This window comes from Drosophila montana, unplaced genomic scaffold, assembly GCF_035044405.1.
Source record: "Drosophila montana isolate Dmon_TW-CO22-7 unplaced genomic scaffold, ASM3504440v1 contig_312_1, whole genome shotgun sequence".
Lineage (NCBI taxonomy): Eukaryota > Metazoa > Arthropoda > Insecta > Diptera > Drosophilidae > Drosophila > Drosophila montana.
This window is the reverse complement of record NW_026998009.1, coordinates 474742-498394: the sequence shown is the minus strand read 5'-3', so window position 1 is coordinate 498394 and position 23653 is coordinate 474742. Positions and strand designations below refer to the sequence as shown.

Below are 23653 nucleotides of genomic sequence, written 5' to 3'. Positions count from 1 at the left end.
AAACAAAGAGTTACGAGATTTGGTGGCAACTCTGGCTATGTGAAAACGATGTTTTTATATATATTTAATTTACAAGCAACATTGGCAACCGCTGCAGCGATCAGTTTTTTTCCAGTATTTTTATACTCGGATCACAACGTTTAAAAGCGTAAATATTTTTCTTGCCCATCTTGGTTAATGAACTACTAACGACTTCCTCTTCAGAGCCAAAAATATTGCACTGCCTACTATTACTATTACTAATATTACCTCAGTACACTTATTTTAATAGCGGTTTAAAACATTACAGTTATTAACTACATAAGCAAGAAAACTCTTTCATTTAGTTTGAGCTGTTATATATGTGTGTAATACATTCGGTTACCTCGTTTTTTATTTTATTTAGAATAACATTCGTTTCATATCATAACATATCATTGCCAGTGCTTTAAAATTTATTGCCATTTGCCATTATCCCATGTCGAAGGATTTGCCTTAATATTTAATTTGTTGATCTTCAAAAGTACCTTCTACACAATGTATGTAAGCCTGGGCTTGAGCTCGTTATGTATATAATTTTTGGCATGTATATCTACGCCTGCTTTCCATCAAGTCCAAAATTGCCATATTGACCTCTCTGAGACGTGACACTTGAGCATAGCATGGTTGCCATAAAATATAATACACCTTTTTTTGGCGAGCTCCACCTTTAAATGCGTCATAAGCTGTGCTCTAGCTGCAGATAAAACTGAGATGATATAATACTATATGTTTTCGTACTTGAGATAAACCTAACCAAGCAGAGTTTCTTCTCAAGTGTGGGAATATGTTGAAGGCGGCCAATTTAGAATAACTTAATTTTTGGCATAGGCCAACAACTGCCAGAGGCCTTAAAGATGATCGAGCTGGCAAATGCCTAATAGCTGTGCAATATTTGTGCAAGAGATTACCAAAAGGCAAAGTCACAGATCCAAAGCCGAAGCCAAGTTACAAAAAACAACAGAAATCAAAACATCGGCAAATCCCCACAAAAACAAGACTAAATGCTGTGTGTACAAATGCAACAACAAAATGCTGGAGGGAGAAAGACTTTCACCTTTGCGACGAATGATCAACACGAAACCAAGAAAAAAAGAAGATGAAAGAAGAGTCGCAGCAGGCAGAAAGAAGCGACGGCCTTCGAGTTGCCATGGACCCGAACCGAAGCACAACCGACCTGGCCCCGGCAACAACAAGTGCTGCCAGACGACGATCATGAAGATCATCGTCGAAGAAGAAGATGATGTTGTGGCTAAAACTTTGCGTCAATAAACCTTTGACTCAATGAGACTTACGCGCCGCGCTTATCACTCGAAGCGCTCAATGGGAATTATTGTTATTATTACATTTATTTTTTTTTTTTTTTTGGTTTGCATCAACGATTGCTGCAGCAACTTTTACTTTCCATTCAAGAATGAAGATTTTCAACACATATTTACTTGGCGTTTCGGAATTAAGTCATATACGCATTTATTTGAGTGGGTTCCTACTTAGAATTCTCACTTTCTCGTCTTTTTCTCTGCTGATCAGACAGCGACCCCCACACAACACTCGTCAAGTGCTGCACACATCAAAAGTGAAAAGCTTTTCTGAACTTTTAGGCCCGTCAAACATTTGATAAAATATTTTGAACAATTGTTAGTACACTCGGTACAGTTGTGCGCAGCTTCAATTTCTTTTCGTTAATTTCCTTAATTGCCAAATTACATGCCAACAATAAAATAAACATTTTAATTAAATTATCTTTTACAGAAACAGCACACACACGTGCGGCTATTACCCAAATCCCAATTTAAATGCCCAAACCTTAAACACATTCATAATTCGGATATTGCATAATTTATGCAACTAGAAAAAAAAGAGTTCGTAGCGAAATCTAAATTAATAAATTGATGCCTCGAGGGCTTTACAAATGGTGTCAAACGTCAATAGACGCACAACAACTGGAAGAGGTAGCTACATCTTGATTATATATAATAAAACACATTTGATTAACATGTATTTATAGTGGAAACTGGTGCACGAATTAACTGATGGGTTACTATAAAAATCGCACGGACTATTTTTATGAAGTTCATGGATCATAAGCCAACTGTAATTGACGGGCAGATCAACTAGGTAAGTTTTCTTTTAAATTATATGGGTGTGAGAAACATATGAATACATATATTTAAATGATATATGGTGTATTACAAGTTAATTAAGGATGGCAACTAATTGACTTCAATTGGTAGGTAGCTATTTTTTTTTTTTTTTAATTTAACTTAGCTTTATTTTAATTTTCCTGTTATTATAAGAACAACTTAAATAAAATTTATTAGAAAATTTACAATACTACTTAGTCTACTATTAAGTCTAATATAAAATTAACAAGGTTACGGTGACTATATATATCGATCTCGGAGATCGATTGGATGAGACCTCCGCAATCTCCTCCGCGTTCGGACTCCTCCAATTCGACGCCTCTTTAGAAGGCGCCTAGCCAGTCGATTTGGATGGTTTCCCAGACGCGTTATGTAGTTTGCAGTCTGTTTGTTTATGACGTCCCCGACTTCGGGCACTCCTAGGTCTTTTTCCAAATCGGAAGTTCGCATATACCAGGGGGCACCACACAGATAACGGAGCGTTTTTTCTTGAAACACCCTGATTTTCGTAAGGCGCGATTTTGCAGCAATACCGTAAACTTGAATACCATATCGCCAGGCAGGAGGTAGGCAGGTTTTGTATATGTTTACTTTGTTTTTTAAAGATAGCGCATTTCTAGCTATAGCTATAGGTAGCTATAGGTATAAGATAGTTTTTCGTTTCCAAAACTAAACAGAATTAATTTCCTAAAATATTTCCCATGTAAATCGGAATTTAATTCATGCCAAAAAGTATGCAATTTTTTAAAATTTACAACAGTGATCGTCTTAACCCTTAGCTGGTTAGGTGTGCCTTTTTAAATGCCAATAATTAGTGCTCAAGTAGTTCAGTGAAAAGAATATTTTATGATTTTCATAATCCCAGAAATCTAAATCTTTATGGTTTAAAGTCCAATCTTCCTGCATTCCCAGAAAGTTTTCATTCATTGTCCGGTTTGACCCGTAAAGTAAATGACATAAAAAGACGATTGGCAACACTTTGAGTACATAATTTTTAATTTATTTTCAATTATTGTAATTGTATTGATTACATGTTCATTTATTTCTGGTTTCTAGACCATTTAATATGATTCATTAATTTAAAATTGATATATTTTTATAATTAACGGTATTTGTTTTTAATTTATTACTAAACTTTAAATTCGAAACTCACTTTGTAAATAAAGTTTTGCGTGTTTTTTTTTGTTTTTCTTAACTGTGTTTTAATTGAATAAAAAGGCATAGTACATTAAAGAACAAAATTATATAGTTGTAGTTAGGAGCGGCAGAGAAATGTAAACAACATAAATAATACATAAAATAGGCAAAAATTATTATGCTAATTCGTGATATTGTATATACTTATAAACGTACGACATTATCAAAGTCATGAGCAAAAATTGCATTTTGTTTACAGTGATATCTAAAAGTACGTTACAAACTTTGTTCACGTGACAGTCTAGAGAGAGGGGGAGTTAGATAGACATAGAGGGGGGACATTGGGGTACGCGCTCCGCTCGTTACTGCTAACATTTATTATTCAACTGTCAACTGTGTGATTATATTTAAATTGTATTTATTTTTGTTCACATTTTGTTTGTTTTTTTTCTTCCATTAATACGATTTACATAGAATTTAAAGTTATATTTCTTACACATGCTTTGTGTGGTATTGGCCGTAAATTGTTGTTGTTTTCCTTTCTATTCAATAATTACGTAATATATAGTTTATTAAATATGTGTATAATCTTTATATATTATGACATGTTACTTGCACTGTGTGAGTGTTTTGGGCATATTCAATTAAACGGCTCTGTTCTGGCTTTCAATATCCCTTACAAATTCGCGAAGTCGAGGTATCGAAATCTTGAACAGTTCCGTTTATTTATTCTCTCATGCAAAATACAAACTTACATTTAACTTGTTGTCAAACTTTACGCTCAATTTATAGAACCTAATCAAGTGTGTTCCGGGCTAGAATGTTTCAGTTTATCAGAGGCTATACCTATATATATTTATATAGTTAACTAGGGTAGTTTCGATTTGATAATTTGGTGGGTCTATGAGGTTCCCTAGCAGTGAAGTTTTAGTAGTGAAAAAGTTATATATTTGAGCTTTAAATAGATTGTGAAACATTCCAACCTATGTCCGAAACTTATTGATCATAGTTACAATATACATATTAATGTATATATTTGTAACTAATAACAGCCTTGATACTGTTGCTAAAGACATGGAAGCTGTATGAAATTGTTACAGATTTTTTTTTGAGTATACGATATAATATATCGTTAAATTTCTTATATAACTAGGTTATGTTGTTCCGTTTGAGCTGGGAGGTTTATTATATTATTATTATTATTATTGTTATTTATCATTTGTTCGTGTTGAATACAGGTTTTGCATGCATGCAGATGAAACAGTGTTAAAAAACGTTTGAATTTATGCTTGCACAATGGAGGGCAAAAGTTGTGGATTAGCGAATACTTTAGGGAAACAAATACATTTAGGGAATACAATCATATATAATGATATATATGTATATTTAGCTATGGCAGTAGCAAAAAAAATCAGAGAAAATAACTGAGAATACTGCAAGAGTGTTGCAAGTGTGTGTGTGTATGTGTATGTGTGTTTTTGGGTGTGTTGCGGGCGCACATACACAATCTAGAATTATATATCGGCTACATAAAACTATATATGTATATATTTCGTGTTTTTTTGCAACCGGAAAGAGACACACTCAATACACAATACATATAGAAACGCTTTAGACCTACACACATATATATATGTATAGCTTATATAACAGTTATAGCTAGATTTAGGTTGGAGCAGCCGGCAGCAACAGCGGCGGCAGCTATTCCTCCCGCAGGGCAGCGCAATGCTGTGGACGCCACTTCTAGCTCCAGAAGTCCATCATATTAACCAGCTTGCACTTCTTGAGCTCCAGCTTGGTGGGCCGCGCCCGAAGTCAAGCACGCCCAAAGATTGCCCGGTCCGAGACATCGCCGGTCGACTGTGAATGTGCCATGGCCACATTTGTAGCGCCGACGGCCCCCGTCTGCCCGCCAACGCCAACGATATGGTTATGATGATGATGATGATTATGCGTGGCCGTGGCAATAGTCGCCGTGGAAGCATTGTGATGCGTCACATTGTGGTGGTTGTGCGCCAGCGTGGTGCTGCCGTATTTGCTGCTGCTGCCGATAGTGTTGTTGGTGGCATTGCCGCCCGTGTTGCCATTCAGATGCTTCCTGGTGGCCGCCGAGGAGACATGATGGGTGCTGCCGCTGCCAACGCCGCCGTAGATGCGATGCAGCGAATACTGCTGCACCGACTCCAGATCGGAGACGCTTGACGTGATCTTCGAACGCACCGCGACCTTCTGCATGCTGTTGTATTTGTCGCTGGCGCTGAGCTTGATGTCGGGCAGGTGTCCATTCGACTGGGCGTGAGCGTGGGCATGGGCATGAGGCTGGCGTGAACTGTTTGACTTGGTCGTAATGGCCGCATTGCTGACGGCTGTGGTGCTCGTGATAGATGCAACAACTGGCCCATTGCCGGGCGAGATCTCTGCAAAATTGTAGCAGGAGGACTTCTGGGAGACGCTGTTCAGACCCGAGCTCGATGAGCTTGTGGACATGCGGCAGCTGCGATGGCGACTCGATGCGGATGGCTGCAGGAACTCATGATGGGCCGCCTCATCGGGCGTCATGCGCTCCGCAGGATCCCATTCCAGACAGCGCTGCAAAAAGTCTATGAAATACCGATCCTGGCAGTGCAGAATCTGTGAAAGGGATTTGCTGCCAGGCGAACGCTTTCGCCCCTTCGTATTGGTTATGCAGCGTGGCGCATCACGCGAATCGAAGAACAGACGACGGCGACGCGCCACCGAAATGAGCACCTTGGGGGGCAGACCCAGCACCTCCATAATGCAGGCCAGTTGCTCTACCTCGTTCTCGCCGGGGAATAGCGGAAAGCCCGTGTACAGCTCGGCCAAAATGCAGCCTGCAATGAAAAATAGAGAAATCGCAGCGAAATTAGTATTGATTTAACTACCCTGTAGTCTTTGCAAATGGGGTATATTGCAGCTGTACAAAGATTTCGATGAGTATAAAAATTCCCAACATAACATGTCGGACATGTCGATTCTTTTCAAATAGATCGGGGAGCTCGGTACAGGGTAACTTCCAGTCGCACATCCTGCACCACTTTCATTTGGTATAATTCAAGTCCCTCTCATTTGGCTGCAGTCATTTGGACTGTCAAAAGAAGCGCATTGACCTTGACTGTGGACCTTGCCCTGGACACGTGCTTGAGCTTGACCAAAGGGTACACTTCAGTGCAGTTCAGTTGAGCCACTGGGTTATTATTTATTTGCCGCTGTAAATTGCTTAAGTGCTTTTGGTTTTGGGGTTGAAAAGTTCAGCGCAATACTGATGCAGTTTCCAATTGACATACAACAATATCTAAATTAAATTTATGGACTAGGTCGTTTTTTAAGTTATTATTTATATTGGTTTCCCAAGCTATAAGCGTCAACCCTATTACTATCCTTCGTATTATTCATGCATGAGTTGTTGACTGATTTACAAAATATTTGATTTACACTTGTATTTATATTTATTTCCTATCCTCTCTATTTATTTTCAGAATATTTCTATCGTTGAGGAAATTATTACTCTTGCTTAATAAAAACGAGGATCGATTCACGAATTACGCTTTGTATTTTTGGAGGATCTTTATGCTGCAACTAAACAGCAGGTTAAATGTTGGATTCACACATTATTGTATGTATGCCATTTATTTTCATAACCTTTTCCATGCCCTTAATATAAAATCATATCTTTTTTTGCAGTAATCATCAGTCGCGAGGCACTGTACCATAAAATGTACACTATTGCAACTTAACAAGGAAGATCTCGAAATTGGCTGACACTTTGTATGTTACATCCATATCCATAATATTAAAATTTTCCCTTATATTCAGAAAAGGTTGTTTGCGAACAATCTTTTTAAAATTCTACAACTGAACAACAAGATTCTGGGAATCGATTCGCAAATTGTTTGTACTTATATCTTATTTAACTATGTGCATAATTTATTAATATAAAATCTTTTTTTTTTAGCTCTGTTCCCTTGAGGATATTAATGCTAATCAAGGAGGTTCCAAAATAAACTTTAAGACTGGCATGTATGCTACCTTTTATCCCATTTTGTTACCATTAATCTTTAAAACTATTTTGTTTTAGAAAATTCTCGCTTGGATCAATCTGTACAATTTTGTCACTCTTAATTTACAACTAAACGAGACGATCGATTCATTTGATTTGTATGTAAAACCTTTTTAATTATATTTCTCTTTTATTCATATACAATCTTTTCGCTTGCAGGACCGTATTGTTGTGGATCACTGTCGACTGCTGGAGGAGGTTCCGGTTGCAGAATTTTGTTTTGATAATTTTAAGATAATTGGTAAGAAGGTTCTTAAAACACATGCATTGATCTTAAGTAAGGGATGTGAGCTAGGGATTTACTCCGGCTAGAACTTAGTCCATCCTGTCACCTGTCAGTTCATCAATTAGCGGAAGAGTTAGTCCGTCAAGCAAATTTGCATAGCTTAACAATTCATATGACCTCTTTCACAAGTTCTAATTAATTCCTACACACTCTTTGGTATACCCATTAGTTCCATATCAGTTGAGAACTGAGTGCACTCCGGTTGCCAGGCCTCATTATCCTTTACGGTATTTCGCAGCAAAATGGCAACGTTCAATCGCTGCACACGAATTTCGTGGCGCCCTCCTGCGCCCCAGACAATACGGCAGCCCAACCAAGTGTAAAAACACGCACTATGCCAATTAGTAGCAACAGGCTACACATGCGGCAAGGACCCTCAGACCAAGCCCCTCACGTATAGCTAGAACAATGGGATAGCTTGTGATATATTCTATGAGGGGAAAGGGGAGCAGTAGGCGGGCCGATGGACACTCAACAAGTGAGGCCCACTTGAAGTTTATGTATACAATAATATTGCCTGCCCCTTAACGCTTAGAAACGTTGCTTCCTGTAGCAGCCTTCACCCCCCCCCCCCCCCCCACACACATCCTTTTAGCGGCCATTTCCGACTACGACCACGTCCGGTCAAAAGGAAAAATATATTGTGAGCACTGCGCTCCACACAAAAGACTCATTAAACGTGCACAGTACGTGAGATATTGGCGATGTGTGTGTGTGGGTGGTTTAATAAAAGATAGCTAGGGTTTATTTTTAGCTAGTGGCTTGACTTCTTTACGACTGCCAGCTCATGTGGGCGCTTACTTATGTGAGCTACTGTGCGCACAGCCAAATGGGTTACGTGTCGAATAATGTAAAACTCTTCACAGCTAGGGGCGAGCCACCGCTTTTGTTTACTTTATATTTGAGTTAGTAGTATGGGTAAAATGAAAGTAGATCAAGAGAAAAATGCAAACTTAACAAATTATCAAGGAAGATTTAAATTTTTCGATTCGCCAAGCCCCAAGTGAGGGAAGGCCTAAAAATTAATTTAGAGAAGATTATAATTACTTAAAAAAATGTCCAAGCGAAAGGTATTTTATATGTATAGGAAAGATATGAAGAGAATGGAAGGAATCTCTGTTAAGCTCTTGGGAGTCAGGGCTACTCGAAGATTTTTAGTATCCGAACAAAAATTTCTCCTTAAATCACAAAGGACTATCGAGATGTCCTTTGACCAGTAAAAAGTCCGTATATTCTCAATTTACAATATACAATCGATATCGACCTTGGCTTGGCGATTTCAAGGACTATCTACATATCCGTTGGCCACCTAATTGTCCCTGTCCTTCCAATTTACAATATTCAACGAAAAAGAAGAAAGTCTTTCGGGCAGCCTAGATAGGAAGATAGGTTTCTGTGCAGAAAATATGTAATAACTCAACTAAATCAACTGGCCACAGCACAATTTAAACAGAATATTGTATTGTCGGACAAAAGTCCTTTAAAAAGCCAAGCTGTAAGGACATTTGTTTTGTATTTTTAAAGGTCAAAACTCGAACATATCCTTGCAGATCCTGTCACATCCTCTGCCAAACGACTCGTCTCGACTAGGGCTATAAATTGACCAAAAGACAACGAAATCATCCTTGTGGTTTTGAAGATATGGCTATTTTTCCAAAATGAGGACATTTATCACTAAATCGTTCATAGCATGTCCATTTCAAGGACAATCTTAATAGCCTTTCGCTTGTAGGTAGCCCACATCTTCCCAATTCTGAGTATACAAAGAAAAGGACGATCGTCCTTAAAACAGTCAAGATATAAGGACTTTTCTTTTGTACCTTTTAAAGGTCCAAAACACGGACATATCCTTAAAGATCCTTTCACATCTTCTGACAAACGACTCATCTCGCCTAAAACTATAAATTGACTAAAAGCCATCGAAATCGTCCTTATGGTTTCACAGATATAGCTTGCTTTCTAAAAAGGACATTCTATTAATATCTATACCTCGGCCAAATCCATAAGGATATCGGAAGGATATACCATTTTGAGCTCGCGGGTAGAAAGACTATCGATTGGCATTCAAGGATTTGCATGATTCCACAAAAAATGCCATTAAAATTTTTCACAGTGGTTTAGTCACAAAACTGACAAAAATCAAAAAATCTGGGACTAAATTTGCCATTTGAAGGACTATCGGGATGTCCTTTGGATAGCAGATAGTCCCCGCCCCACCATTTAAGAATATACAACCCGAAGGACGAAAGTCCTTCAAACAACGAAGTTTTAAGTGCAAATTTTAAAAGAGAAAATAGGCCATAGCTCGGCTGTATCCTTGCGTATCCTGGCAGGACATGTGCCAAAAAAAATTGTACTGACCAGGCCCACCAACTAGCCAAAGGACATAAAGATCGTCCTTGTAGTTTCAGAAATATCGCAATTTTACTGAAATTTGATGATTTCACGCAATTTTCCTTGCGGCCTGCGACTGAAAAATTACCAAGTCCAGGATTCTTAGATGACCCCCTAATATTTTGATGCAGTTCGATGCAGTTAAGCCCCACGATCCTAACGAACCATGTCCTTCGAAAATCTGCAAGGATATGGCCGAGTTATGGCTATTTTCCTAAAAAGGATATTAATACAAAACTGGCCATAGCTTGGGCGTTTCAAAAACTTTCGGCATGTCCTTTGGCTATTAAACTGTCCTTGTCTTGTCCAATCAGAAAATATAATTGAAAGGACGAAAGTCCTTTCAACAGCCAAGATATAAGGACATAGGTTTTTGACATTGAAATAGCTATATCTCAACCGTATCCTTGCGTATCCTGACAAGTCCTGTGTCAAACAACTTGTTTGGACTAGGACTACAAACTGACCAAAGGACATAAAAATCGTCTTTCTGGTTGCAGAAATATGGTTATTTTTCTAAAAAGGACATTCTTTTTATAGCCATATATCGGCCACATCCTTAAGGATATCAAAAGAATATACCTTTCTGAACTCGTGAGGAGCAGGACTATCGATTGGCATCCAAGAATTTCCAGGATTCGACAAAAAATTTCACTACAATTTTTTACAGGGGCTTAGTCAGAAACTGGCCAAAATTCGAAAAATTCGGGACTAACTTCGCCATTTCAAGAACTATCGGGATGTCCTTTGGATAGCAGATAGTCCCCGCCCCACCATTTAAGAATATACAACCCGAAGGACGAAAGTCCTTCAAACAACGAAGTTTTAAGTGCAAATTTTAAAAGAGAAAATAGGCCATAGCTCGGCTGTATCCTTGCGTATCCTGGCAGGACATGTGCCAAAAAAAATTGTACTGACCAGGCCCACCAACTAGCCAAAGGACATAAAGATCGTCCTTGTAGTTTCAGAAATATCGCAATTTTACTGAAATTTGATGATTTCACGCAATTTTCCTTGCGGCCTGCGACTGAAAAATTACCAAGTCCAGGATTCTTAGATGACCCCCTAATATTTTGATGCAGTTCGATGCAGTTAAGCCCCACGATCCTAACGAACCATGTCCTTCGAAAATCTGCAAGGATATGGCCGAGTTATGGCTATTTCTTTCCTCAAAATACCCGTCTATCTCTCTTATGACATTTTTGATTCAAATGTGTTTTTATCTTTTCAGATTAAAGGATTCAAGGACTCTAATCCATTCTAAGGACTTTTACGAATCTAACGAGGCTAATCCTTCCAGGATCGGACGTATTTTAAGCCTGATATAGCCATTTGAAGTGTAAAAACGAAAATACATGCATAAAACAACAAATTTGTTAATATTAACAAAAATAAATAATTATCAAACAATTTCCCGTTTTTTTACTTCCAAGGGATACGGAATTTCAATCTGTTGCATACCAGTAAGGGGCGTCCGTTGGCGGCCGCTGGCTACCGAGATTTTTCTTAAATTCTGCTAAAACACCAGGCGAACAGAAATTACCAGCAGGTCGACAAAAATTTTCAGCCGCCGAAAAATTTCTGTTGCATACCCAAAAGGGTCGCGCTTGTTGGCGGCTGGGTCCCAAATTTTGACTAAAATTCCGCTCAAGCACCAGGCGAACAGAAATGCTCAGAAGGTCGACGAGTATTTTCGAATAAAAATTTTCGTTGCATACGCGTGAGGGCCAAAAATGTAACTCTTTTAAAATGAGTTATGTTAAACAGCAGTTAATGTAAAACGAGTGCTGTAAGGTCAGCTGTTAATTAGCAGCTGCAGCTGCTGCTCATTTACAGAGGCTGCTGAAAGAAAAAGCATACATGTTTTTGGACCATTTCGAAGCATATTTTGCAGGGATCTGATCCTTTAGGTTGCCAAGGACTATAACGATGGTATGGTATAACCAAAGATATGACAGTCAACCAGGAACCATCAAGGGGCGGGGCTTTTGCTGTGGGTGGCTGAAAGAAAAATCATACATATTTTTCGACCATTTTGGCCTGTTAGGTTCGCCAGGACTACACCCTTGTTATGAAATAACCAAGGATATCTGGGTCATCTGGGAACCAATTCTCTTGGCTACTGTTTTGTCCATGAGCGGGGCAGCTTTGACTGCATATACAAAATCTGTCATAACGTAACATAAACTGCTATGTCCAAACGCCAAGTGAACAATGTCGGCAGTTGTTGTATATGTGTGTGTGTACACTGAGTGCGTTAACATGAGTGCGCTGACTTTTGCGCTCAGAGCACATCAGCCCACACAAGCCCAGACGATAAACCACAAAGTAAATGCACTCAGAGCAAAGAAATACATATGGGTGTGCGTTTTTGCTTGTGAGTTATCTTCTACTGTGAATTGTGCTCACGATTTTTTTTGTTGATCATCTTTGATTGGTCCAAATACGAATTGCTTGTGTACGAATTCATCTTGCGATCGTTTGCTTGCTCTAATTTCTGTGCGCCTGCTTTTTTGGTCCGCTTTGAACTTGCGAAGCTTTGTTCTGTGTTAGTTTGAGTTGCTGTGAGTTGTTGTCGCTTAAGTCAGTTAATATATATACATACATATGTATGTATATTGTAATTTGAGTTTACCGCGTAGCTTATATTACTATTTGATCCTTTTTCTATTTCAATTGATACTTAAATGGTATTCCAGGATTAAAATTTATTTAACTGATGTATAGCCCTTTGAAAATATTAAAAGTATATCTTTAACATTAAGCATGCGTAGTATTCACAGCAAACAACAATTTGCGCCTGTGGAGAACCGTAAGTCTGCTTACACAAAATTAAGTTGCGAGTGCGCAAGACGAACAAAAAAGTCGGCGCACAGAAAATATAGCAGGTCTTGTGTGGAGAGATAAGCAACAGCAAAATCGTGTGAATGCGAGGCATAAATAGATAACCCACAAGAAAACATATACACATACTTATGCACATTTTAGCGATTTCATCTGCATGCACTTGTTTGGGTGTGTGTTTGCCTTGGTGTTATCTACATACTTTTGTTATTGCTATTTTGCTATTTGTTATTACAAGTTTTGTTATTGCTTGCCGCTCAGTGGTCCAAGCCAGAATTGATTATGTATGAATTCTCACTGGGATCGTTTGTTTACTCTATTTTCTGTGCGCCACTTAATTCTGTGTTAGTTTAAGCCCAGTGGCCGTTTAAAGCATTTAAAAAATTTCTAATGTTTTGTGTTCGATTTGTTTTAAATTTGTTTAAATTTGTAGGTCTTTTGCGGACAAAATAGACGGAGTACAGAAAAAAATTGAGGACATCATTTAATTTTCACTCAACTGGTAATTTATAAAATCTGCCTCTGCAGAAACTCGGAGCTGCTTTAATTATTACTTATGACGATGGCAGGCACGGCCGGATCTTTTAGTAAACGAAAAGTGCCATCTCTAAATACCAGGCGCACATATTCGGCGGCTGTTGATTGATTTGATTTTGAAATTCAACTTAGAGTTATTTGTGTGGCCACACAAAGAGCGTAAGCATGAGAAAGGTGACTTATGCACTCAGAGCATAGCAGCACGAATGTGCAGACATTAGAATTCAAAGCACACGCACTTACAGCAAAGAAATCACACACACCAACAAGTAAATGCAAAATATGTGTATGTGCGCTTGTGAGTTATCTACAATGCATTGCGCTCACGAGCTTATCGCTGATTGGTCCAAATAGGAATTGCTTGTGTACGAATTCATCTTACGACCGCTTCCTGCTCTAATTTCTGTGCGCCGGTTTTTGAGTCAGCGTTGAACCTGCACAACTTTCTTCTGAGTTAGTTAGAGCCGTATAGTTAACATGCCAATAAGTTATGCGGCAACTTATATTTCTATGTTATTATACAATATATGATCAGGTAAATACGGTACGATGTTTGAATTTTTCGGACACATACAGATCGCGTTCTTTTCTGCTGCACATTTTGCAAACATCAAACTCTTCTCAAGCAGCAATTAACAATTGACTACTTGAGTCAAACTAAAACAAAGCGAAGAGCGAAATTCGCACACGCTCGCTTAGACGATATGCATAGTAAGAATGTACATATGTACATACATATATACAGATAACAACCAAGCGAACAAGCACACAAACATGTGCATGCAGGGAGAATTGCCAAATATGTAAACATGTGTATGCATGCTTTTGAGTTATCTACATTGATCGCGCTCTTACGAAATATTCTTGCTGCTTATTGATCTAAGCATCACTTTCTGTGAGCGCCGTTTTTTCGTCTGCTCTCCGCTCTCCGCTCATACAATTTTGTTCTGTGTAGCAGTCCCACACGTGCATAAATAAACACACACCCAAACAGAGGGAATCGTCAAATATGTATATGTATGTATGTACACACTTACACATGATGTACAGAGCATACCGCTTTAAATAAGTTTGGTCTCTGTATTCAAATGTACATTAACGCGACTTTGCAAACTGGGCTGCCTTTGCTAGATTGTTAAAAATGGGTCAACTTTTAGAATTTTAATTTTTTAGTTTGCAATTAAAAACTTTAAAATTTTACCCAAAACTGAAAAACATGCAAAGTGTATTTACTTTTGAAAAATGGTTGAAATATTCGGGTTACAAAGAATATACATATGTATGTATGTAAGAATATACCAAATGAAAGTGTATAAAATTGAATATAATTTAAATTTTGCAAATACTCTAAACGGCTGCTGGAGTCAAACTAACACAGAATTCAGTGGCACACAGAAAATAGAGTAAACAGACGATACGAAGGGGAATTCGTACACAAATATTTCGTTGCACATGTATACATACATATGTAGATCTGTGTGTATATATGTAGATAACGGAAATCGGCAAATATGTGCATAGGTATGTGTATTGCATACACGACTTTTGCTGTCGTTTATCGCTCCACACAAGACCTGCTCTGTTTTTCTGTTCGCAGTTATTTTTTTGGTTTGCTTTGCTCTGCTCGTGAGTTAATGTTGACCCCAGTAGCCAATCTGACATGCTGCAAAAAAAAACCTAACATATTCAAGCAGGGAAATGATTCTGCACAGCCGGCAAAAATTAGAAATGGTACAAATATTGGGAACTTAAAGAAATTGCCAAATGATAAAGTAGAATGAGCAGAATATTTTTGTTTTAACTTTATATTCTCTTGGATTAGTATGCAAATAATTGGTATTCCTTTTAAATTATATTTAAATTATTTTTTTATTTATTTTTTGCATTGAACTGTTTGACTGAGCATACTTGCAAGCATTATTAAAAGTGTTTCAGAGAGATTGGAGTTTGTTCATAATTAATAAACAAAATACCAATTTGTGCTTGTTTTTTCATTGGTTTCAACGGTTTTTTATTGGTTTAAATATATTGATAAAGATTGGTTCTAACTGCACGAGTTTAATCGCTTAAAAAAAACCGTAAATATTAAAGATAAGGGAAAAGAATTTTGATCTTGAATATTTAGGTTATGTTCTCAGGTTAAAAAACTACGAGCTTTGGCTGGTTGATATAAGGTTAAGATTTTAAAAGCTTTGGCTGACTATTTTTTTAAAAATTTGTGCCAGGTAAACATAAGCAATAATTGCTTGATTTTTTAAAGTGACCGTTTCTTCTAAATCCATTCACACAAAAATAATGGATTTGTGGCTTTCCATAGTTTTGCTCACAAAATTGTGGTTACAGTCGTTGGGTTTGTCGGATTTAAAAACAGAAGAGTTGTATTCAAATTGAACAGAACTAAAAGACCTGTCGAAGCAATGCTATTGTTTTCGATTTGTATTCATCGACATTTGTTGAGCGACAACGGTCAATGAAAGTACAAAAAATGGTAAAGCCAGCCATTCACAAGCACAAGCGGCATAAAACTCATTCAAGGCTCGCCTTACACACGGCAAATGTCAGTCGCATGACCCACTAAAAAGGCGACTAACTCCCCCGCTTTTAAATGCACTCGCAGCACAAATGGCGGCCACATGCTGTGTGGCTATAAAACTGTGTATCAAATATTTAAACGTTCTATGTAACCACACCTACACACACACACACACACACACACGCATTTACAGGTATTTATAGGTGTGTGTGTGGCTATAAATTTGCCTGCCAAATGCAGAACGAGAACCATTTAAAAATTCATTTTCATTGCAACGAGGCCAAATGCACGAAGAGAAGACACATTGCAAATGTGTTTTAATTAAAATCGGATCCCCCGACGACCTATGTATACATATAAATATATACTCACCCAAACTCCACATGTCAATGGCGGTGCCATATTGGAGACCCAGTATCACCTCCGGGGAGCGATAGAATCTCGATTGTATATAGGTATAGATTTTGCGATCCACATAACACGAGCTGCCAAAATCGATGACTTTAATCGAGCTGCTGCCGCGTTGTTTCAGCAAAATGTTTTCCTAGTTTATCAAATTGAAAATTACATTTAACAACTTCATAGATTATTTAAACAAAATATGTTCAACTTACCGGCTTGAGATCACAGTGTATGATATTCTCCTTGTAGAGCAAACGCAGGCACTTCACAATCGAATTGCAGAAGCGTCGTATGAGACTCATGCTGAAACCATTGTAATTATTCTTCTTGATCAGCTCGTACAGATTGAGACTGCAAATAGAGAGAGAGAGAGAGAGAGAGAGAGAGAAACTTCGATTAAAACAACAGTTTATACAAAACATGACTCAGCGCAAACCCCAATCAATTCTTTTCGGTCTCGAGTAAAAAAGACGCCTCACAAATGCCGGCCGCTTTAAGCCCACAATAACGATAAAAATAACATGCATTGAATTAATTTGCATTGCATGTCGCACACAAATTTGGATATATGACGATAACGGGCAACAACAAGAACAACGACAACAATTTGGACTGTGGGGCAAATCACGTCAAAATAGGGGCAAATATAAAGTATTGCCTAACAAAACAACAAATTTAAAAATAATGACAAGACAAGTCAATAAGTGTATTCCGCTTCTAATTATTATGAATATCTTGAATCTTTTAAAGTCATAAAAAATATATCCCAATAATTTCCCATAGGCAACAAAATATTTTCCAAAGTCATAGTTGGAAAGTCTGCATTATTCAAATGAAAATTTACTTATATGAAATATATTACATTTTTTGAAATACGAATTTGCCTGAATCCCAATTGTTACCGAAATTTCCCAAACCTACAGTTGGAAAGTCACATCATTGAAATTTCCCAAACTTACAGTTGGAAAGTCACAGGATTATTTAAATGTAAATATAGTTATACGAATTAATTGGACTTTTTTGTAGAACAAACTTGCCCAAGATTCCTAATCCATATCTAAAATTAAACCGATTTTTTTTATAATCAACTTTTGATTAAAATTAATTTAATTGTTTTTTTCGTTAAAATTTAGAAATCTGTTGGACAGGGACAAACTAATAATCCTATGCTAATTAATTAATTAGTTCCTGCTTTGGCATTTAGGTGCCAATTTAATTCGATTCATTTATTAAACACTTTCCGCATATTTTTGATAATATTTTTAAAGGAGTTATTTAAATTTACATTGCGTGTAAATTTCCCATTTGTAACAAAATTCCCTTTGCCTTGCAAATTCCACATCTTTTCCCACTGTACATGCCATTTCCCTTGCGACTGGCTCTGTGTCAACCCGTTTGCTATTTTCGTTTGCATTTTGCATACATATTTATTTATATATTTTTTTTACTTTTTCGATTTTCAGCTTTTGCGATTAATTAACTGATAACAGGGAAGTTTTTAGTTCTGTTTTTATTTTTATGGCCAATGTCATTGCAACCACTAGTTACATATATATTTATTGTATTTTTTCGTTTTGTATTGGGGTTGTGTTTGGGTCAACACAATTTCCCGCCAAGTGCTGCTCAAGTTTTGTCGATTTTCTGATGGCTGTCAGTTTTTGGGACTTTTCATCGTGATTGATGAGTTTATGGCAGTCCACACGTTATCAGCAAATACCCCTATCCCCTCTCCTCTGTATATGAACCGCCCTCACCCACCTTTTGACACACATTTTCTGTGCTCACATATTATTTGATATGCTACCAGCTGGGTCCATTTACTGAACTTGCTGACCGCACGCTCACACAGTTTTTGCTGTCATTTCCGTTTCCGCTTCCGTTTCCGTTAGCCCCTTGCCAGAGCCATTTAAGCTCTTAGCAAGTATTTGCCTCAACCATGTCATCTTCTCAGAATGCCATCAATAGCTCCATCAGCAGCTCGACACTTGAGCTGCTTTGACATGCACTTATTAGATGCTCTGACCTAGAAAGATGTCAGCCCGAGAACCCAAAAATAATAACAGCCAATGCCAGGACATTCGTGTGTGTATTGGAGCTCGTTAGGATATTCCAAAAAAATGTCAGCAAAGTTAAATTAAGTACAGAAACTCACTACTCAGGCAAAAATACACTATGCGAATAATATCAAAGACATGCTGAAAAGCGAGTAAAAAGTATTCATCCATCATCAAATTGTCAGAAGTCAAGTTGAATACGCAGAGAGAAAAATAAGCACAAATGGAAGGTATATATGAGAGAAAAATATTTACATTTTGTCAGTAACACACGTGAAAAGCTGTGGCAAATACAACATTAATTTAAGTGACTTTTTATTGCATTTCAAGGTTCAACTCAGTTGTAGCAGTAAGTTGCCAAAAATTATAAACGGATTTATGGGCGTATTGGAAATGGGTTGTAAAAATAACTGTGATCACAAATTTCAGTCCAAGTTGCGGTTGAAAATTGTTACTTTTTTTCCCAAAACTCTTTAAAAATGTTGATGCCAGTTAAAAAGGAACAATAACTTAAAACTGATTTGCATACCGAATTTCAATCGGAGGAATATTAATGAATTTATCAGAATTTTAGTTGAAAAAATTACTAATTATAATCACATATTCCCTCCCAAATTGGGATTAATTTATGAGTTATGGCCATTCAAAGATGTGTTTAATTGTTTTTGCAAAAATGTTTGTAAAATTTAAATGCCAGTTTAAAAGAGCGGAAAAGGGCCTACTGAGTTAATTTTGTACTTCTGAAACATTTTGATTTCAAAATTGTTTATGATCACGAATTTCATCCCACATTGTGATTAGAAGTTTAGTTTAGAAGTGACGCTCATTTAAAGAATTTTTATAGGTTTTGCTTAAAATTTGTGTAAAGTTTAGATGCCACTTGAAAAGGGAATTAAAATTGGGAAATATTAATGCATCTATAGTATTTAAAAAAGGTTAAGAATCGTGGTACACGATTAGTAGAATTATTAGTTATGGCTATTTAAATTTCTTTGACATTTGTGCAAAGGATATCCATTTAAAAATTTAAGATGTACTAAAGATTCCTTTTTTAAAGACTCTTTATAAACGTTTAGCAGTTGTTACTAGCTAGCAAGTCTTTGCTGAATTTGGAGCACACATAAGTAATAATCCGCCTCTCACATTAATTATGATGAGTGCTGCAAGCTATTCGAAAAGCTCATGACATGTTCAACATGCTCTTGTTATCGGCTAATCCAATAAAGTAACGTACGTTGCCTTAGGCTGCCAAGGCATAAGGCCTCCCCCCACTCCTCCTCACAAACCGTTAAGAGCTGTTAACGATGTGTAAAAGCCGCCTCAGTTTATTGGTTTAAGCTGCGGCCCTGACTCTCAGCAGAGAAAAGTAAAAATAAAATAATATGACAAAGGACAAGTTTAAGGCAGCCAGAAAGGTCACGGGCTATTTGGCTTTGAGTCACATTTAAAGTGTTGGCCTTTTAAAGGCTTTTTGGCTAAAAATGTATTGATTGACAAAGAGGCGCGCATAACAAACCAATAAGAAAATCATCAAAATGTCATAATTTCAATCGAGCGGGCCTAGAAAACGGCTGAGGCTCTGTGTCAAAATGGCATATTATAACTGCATTATGACATGCCACATGCCCTCGATGACACGGCCAATGTCAAGAGAGGGAGAGAGAGAGAGAGAGAGAGGGAGAGGGAGACAGCGAGAGTTGTCGTTCGTGAACTTGAAAACTGCTGTTTTTCTCGGGCTATTTGACTTGTTCCGTTTTGATAATTTGATTGATTTGCCAGCTGCTTGCAACATGCAACTGTAACGAGCCACTAATGCAGGCATTTAGCGCACCAAGCTAAATAACTATCAATATATATGTATGTATATGCCCGAAATAGTAACAAAAAATCTATTGTCTCACCAATCGGATTGGTACGGGTAACGCCCCCTATAAACAACTAGACAACATAAGCTTGCGAAGCTTCTATTTTTACACTTGCAGCATAAAACTCGTTTCGTTGCCTACTTCTTCGAGCCCTGTCAATTGGCCACAAAATGAATTCGTTTTCCAACGCAAAATGGTGTCAAAAAAGTTGAAATGAAATTGGCTTGCCGCCTGTGGAGAGAAAGTGAAAAGTTGGCCGGAAAAATTCGTGTAAATTGATTGACAGTCAAGCGGAAACAGTAGCTGGCGACAGTCTGAGAAACGAAAGCAGAAACGGTCACCCTTTATTCGACAGGGATATAACCATGTCGGTAATATATCTGAAGTAAGCACGTGAAAGCTTCAAAAGCAATTGCTTTGGTTTGCGAAAAGAGCATCAAAATATGCATTTCATGTAAATTGAAATAATAATCTATACTTTGATAATCATTTTATTCACAATTAAATAATTGTGAATAAAATTTAGACAAATAGTGAAGATAAAAAATAATAAAAAGGTTTGCCGAATATAAGCTTTGACTGGAAAAAGTTATGCAAGTTCAAAATTTTCTATCTAAAAATAAATAACTTCTTTCAAAATATTTAAAAATTGAAATTTTACTTTATCCTAAGCCATTTAATTTTGATAAAGAAATGGATAAAAAAATAACTCGAGAGCTTTTCAAGTCCAAATAACTTGCCCAAAACAATCCGAATTTGAAATCGAGAAACTAATTATGCTTATAGCGCATGGGCCTTTAATCCAAATTTACTTCTTAATTCCTCAGTAAACCATTTTTAAATATCCATAAATAAGTTAGCTTATGGTTAAGCGGCTTTAGTCAATAAACTGAACACTGTTTTTTGCTCTCTGTGTGGGTGCTTGGTTTACTAATTAATGATGCTGTCCCTGGTTAGGCGCCGACGACCTTGATTTGGTTGGACCAGGCGTCGACTGTCACATCGCCTGAAGGCTAAATGTCCATACAGATTTATATGCCACTCGCATTTTAATTAGTGCGAGGCATTACGCTGCCTTTTGTTGGTTAGCGCAGCAAAAAGTCAAGGAATGCAAAATAGATACTAGATATTAAATATTTAAAGAAATGGTTGCTGCTGCAGTCGAATAAACTACATGATAAATGACTTATGGCCTTGGCCAACGCTTGAATAGAGTACACTGAGAGAAAAGCCCAAGAATTCTGCACCTAAATCAAAACTTCGTTGAACCCTGGCCGAGGTTTTTGTTTCTAAATATGTGAAGAATGAACTGATTTTCGAAATCCGTAAATTTCCAAATAGTAGAACTCGAATATTAAAATTTGACAATTCTTTTAATAAGTCGCTTAAACATAGCCCATTTTTTGTTAAATATTATAATTTTATGAAATTCAGAGAATATACAATATATAAATAAGGATATTCAATACCTTTTAAATAAAATTTATAAAATAAATATATATTATTTACCAGAGCACGTTTGTGTAAATAATTAACAAATAAATTAAAAAATAATATTATTTATAATCGCATCTCTGAGCATTTTCTCTGAGTGTACACTCTGCACGCTTTTCACTCTCAAGGATCTCTTTATATATGTATCTCTATTTTAGTTGGCGAATAACAAGCTTAATGCCTGGCAAATGTCAATTAGCGGTAATTACTGTGCCACGGCACGACATAATAATAGTAACAATAATAACCGACATCAACAACAATATCAAGAGCAAACAACAGCTGTCAGCGTGGGCTTCAATATACAGTGTATATAAACGCAATGTTAATCAAGCACACGCCCACAACCACGCCCATGCTGTAGTCCCCTCCTTATGCTAGTAACTCAATCCCCAGTTGTTCAGTTCCTTCGCACAGCTCTCTCCACAAATTGCAATCTACACGCTAAGTGCAAAAATTAATTTAAAAGAAAAACCTTTTGCAGGACGTTGCTCATTTGCATATAGAGGAAAATGGTGTGGGATCTGCCCTTTGCAGCGCATGCTGTGCTTTTTTAATTTAAAAATACGGAATATCCTCCGACTTGGACAATAACATGGCTGTTGACAGCATCAGACATCTATATAGATATAATACACATCGGTTGGGGGTTTCAAGAGCACGAAAGTAACTACCAAAATGTTCTTAATTGGGATTTTTTTAACTTAAAGCGTACTTTGCTTAGCTTTAAATCATTTTAAAGCTAACACTGCTCAGCTTTCAAGGACTTAAAGCTTGACTATAGTAAAGTCGCTTTAGATCTTTAGATTATTCAAATAGCACACGAGAAGAATTTCCCGTACTAAAAGAGCTTTAAGCAAGCATTCAGATTTTAAGCAAGCTTTTAGATTTAAGCAAGCATTCAGCTTTAATCAATAATTCAGATTTAAGCAAGCTTTTAGATTTAAGCAAGCTTTCAGCTTCAAGCAAGCTTTCAGCTTTAATCACGCCTCAGCTTTAAGTAAGCTTCCGGATTTAAATAACTAATTTAAATCTTTTATTTGATTTAAAGGTTCCTAAAAAATATTAAATATTTGTTTTTTTCCTAATTATGTTTGTTTAATTGAGTGTGTGCTAAAAGCTCCTGTCATTAGTTTACAAGCAACATGCTTAGCTTTGTGCACAAGCAAAATCGACAGCTCATCTAGATAAAGCGATGATTATCTCATCATGAGCTGAGAAAATTGAAATAGATTCCAGGGTGAGCAACCACAGGGCAGAGTAAAAGAGCTGGCTGGTGATGCTAGAGAAAGGGGGGAACTCTCCAGCAGCTTTTGGCTAAAAATTTATGAGCCTGACACCCACACACCAAACACGCCAAACACACACACACACACACTCAGACCGAAACTTGGCCATGACAACATCATTTTGGCAACGTCAACTACAGAATATGCTGCATAGTTATGGCTCTCAGTGTGACCATATCTTATGTGCCGCCCTCTGTCGACTGTCTTTGGCAGTTTTGGCAGCTCATTTTATCGCTGTCGCCGTAAATTACGTGCCCCATAATATCCCTCACAGTTGTGGCAAATGCCCGTTTTGTGGCAAGAGACAACAACTAGCCTATGTTGCAGGTGGAAACAGCTAGGTAAAAAATGTGTCCTGCGGTCTGTCTGTCTGTCTGTTTTTCATGGCAGACCTTGTCCTTTAGACAATTTACGCGCTCTGAACGTGTTTTAGCTGCTGTGATGAGCTCTAAGTGTTACATGGCTTATGTCACATATTTGCACAACCCTCTACTCCACACTTTTCTTTTTTACTGTGCAAATTTTCAGAGTTTTCTGCATTGGCAAAACTGCCAATTAGCTAATCAGCTTGCGTTGCT

General features: G+C 37.3%; 3 protein-coding genes across 6 annotated transcripts in view; 2 read left to right on the top strand and 1 right to left on the bottom strand.

Annotated features, from left to right (window-relative positions):
* LOC135431134 (AF4/FMR2 family member lilli) overlaps positions 1–2143 on the top strand; it is a 73894-nt gene extending 71751 nt beyond the window's left edge. Inside the window, exons 7-8 of the mRNA XM_064686086.1 lie at positions 1771–1970; positions 2027–2143. The gene's annotated coding sequence lies outside the window, so the exon portion shown is untranslated. The remainder of the gene's footprint in view (positions 1–1770; positions 1971–2026) is intronic.
* A 1557-nt stretch (positions 2144–3700) lies between these two features.
* Positions 3701–23653, bottom strand: part of Dyrk2 (Dual-specificity tyrosine phosphorylation-regulated kinase 2) — a 62326-nt gene continuing 42373 nt past the window's right edge. For all 4 annotated transcript variants that reach the window (XM_064686028.1, XM_064686030.1, XM_064686031.1 and 1 more), the window contains 3 exons: positions 16586–16724; positions 16344–16515; positions 3701–6151 (listed from right to left, as the gene is read on the bottom strand). In XM_064686028.1, the coding sequence (XP_064542098.1) occupies positions 5115–6151; positions 16344–16515; positions 16586–16724 (1348 nt within the window). In that variant the 3' untranslated portion in view covers positions 3701–5114. The remainder of the gene's footprint in view (positions 6152–16343; positions 16516–16585; positions 16725–23653) is intronic.
* LOC135431149 (uncharacterized) lies at positions 6913–11467 on the top strand. Its single transcript, XM_064686102.1, has 5 exons — positions 6913–6933; positions 7134–7208; positions 7273–7332; positions 7396–7475; positions 11289–11467. The coding sequence occupies exons 1-5, from the start codon at positions 6913–6915 to the stop codon at positions 11383–11385; spliced, it is 333 nt and encodes a 110-aa protein (XP_064542172.1). The 3' UTR covers positions 11386–11467.

What these genes read in the sequence shown, in the direction of transcription:
- LOC135431149 (XM_064686102.1), top strand. Translation starts at nt 6,913, where the DNA reads ATGTTGGATTCACACATTATT. An exon ending in CCAAAATAAACTTTAAGACT is followed by an intron (nt 7,333 to 7,395) that starts GGCATGTATGCT and finishes ATTTTGTTTTAG; the next exon opens with AAAATTCTCGCTTGGATCAA. An exon ending in ACGATCGATTCATTTGATTT is followed by an intron (nt 7,476 to 11,288) that starts GTATGTAAAACC and finishes TTATCTTTTCAG; the next exon opens with ATTAAAGGATTCAAGGACTC.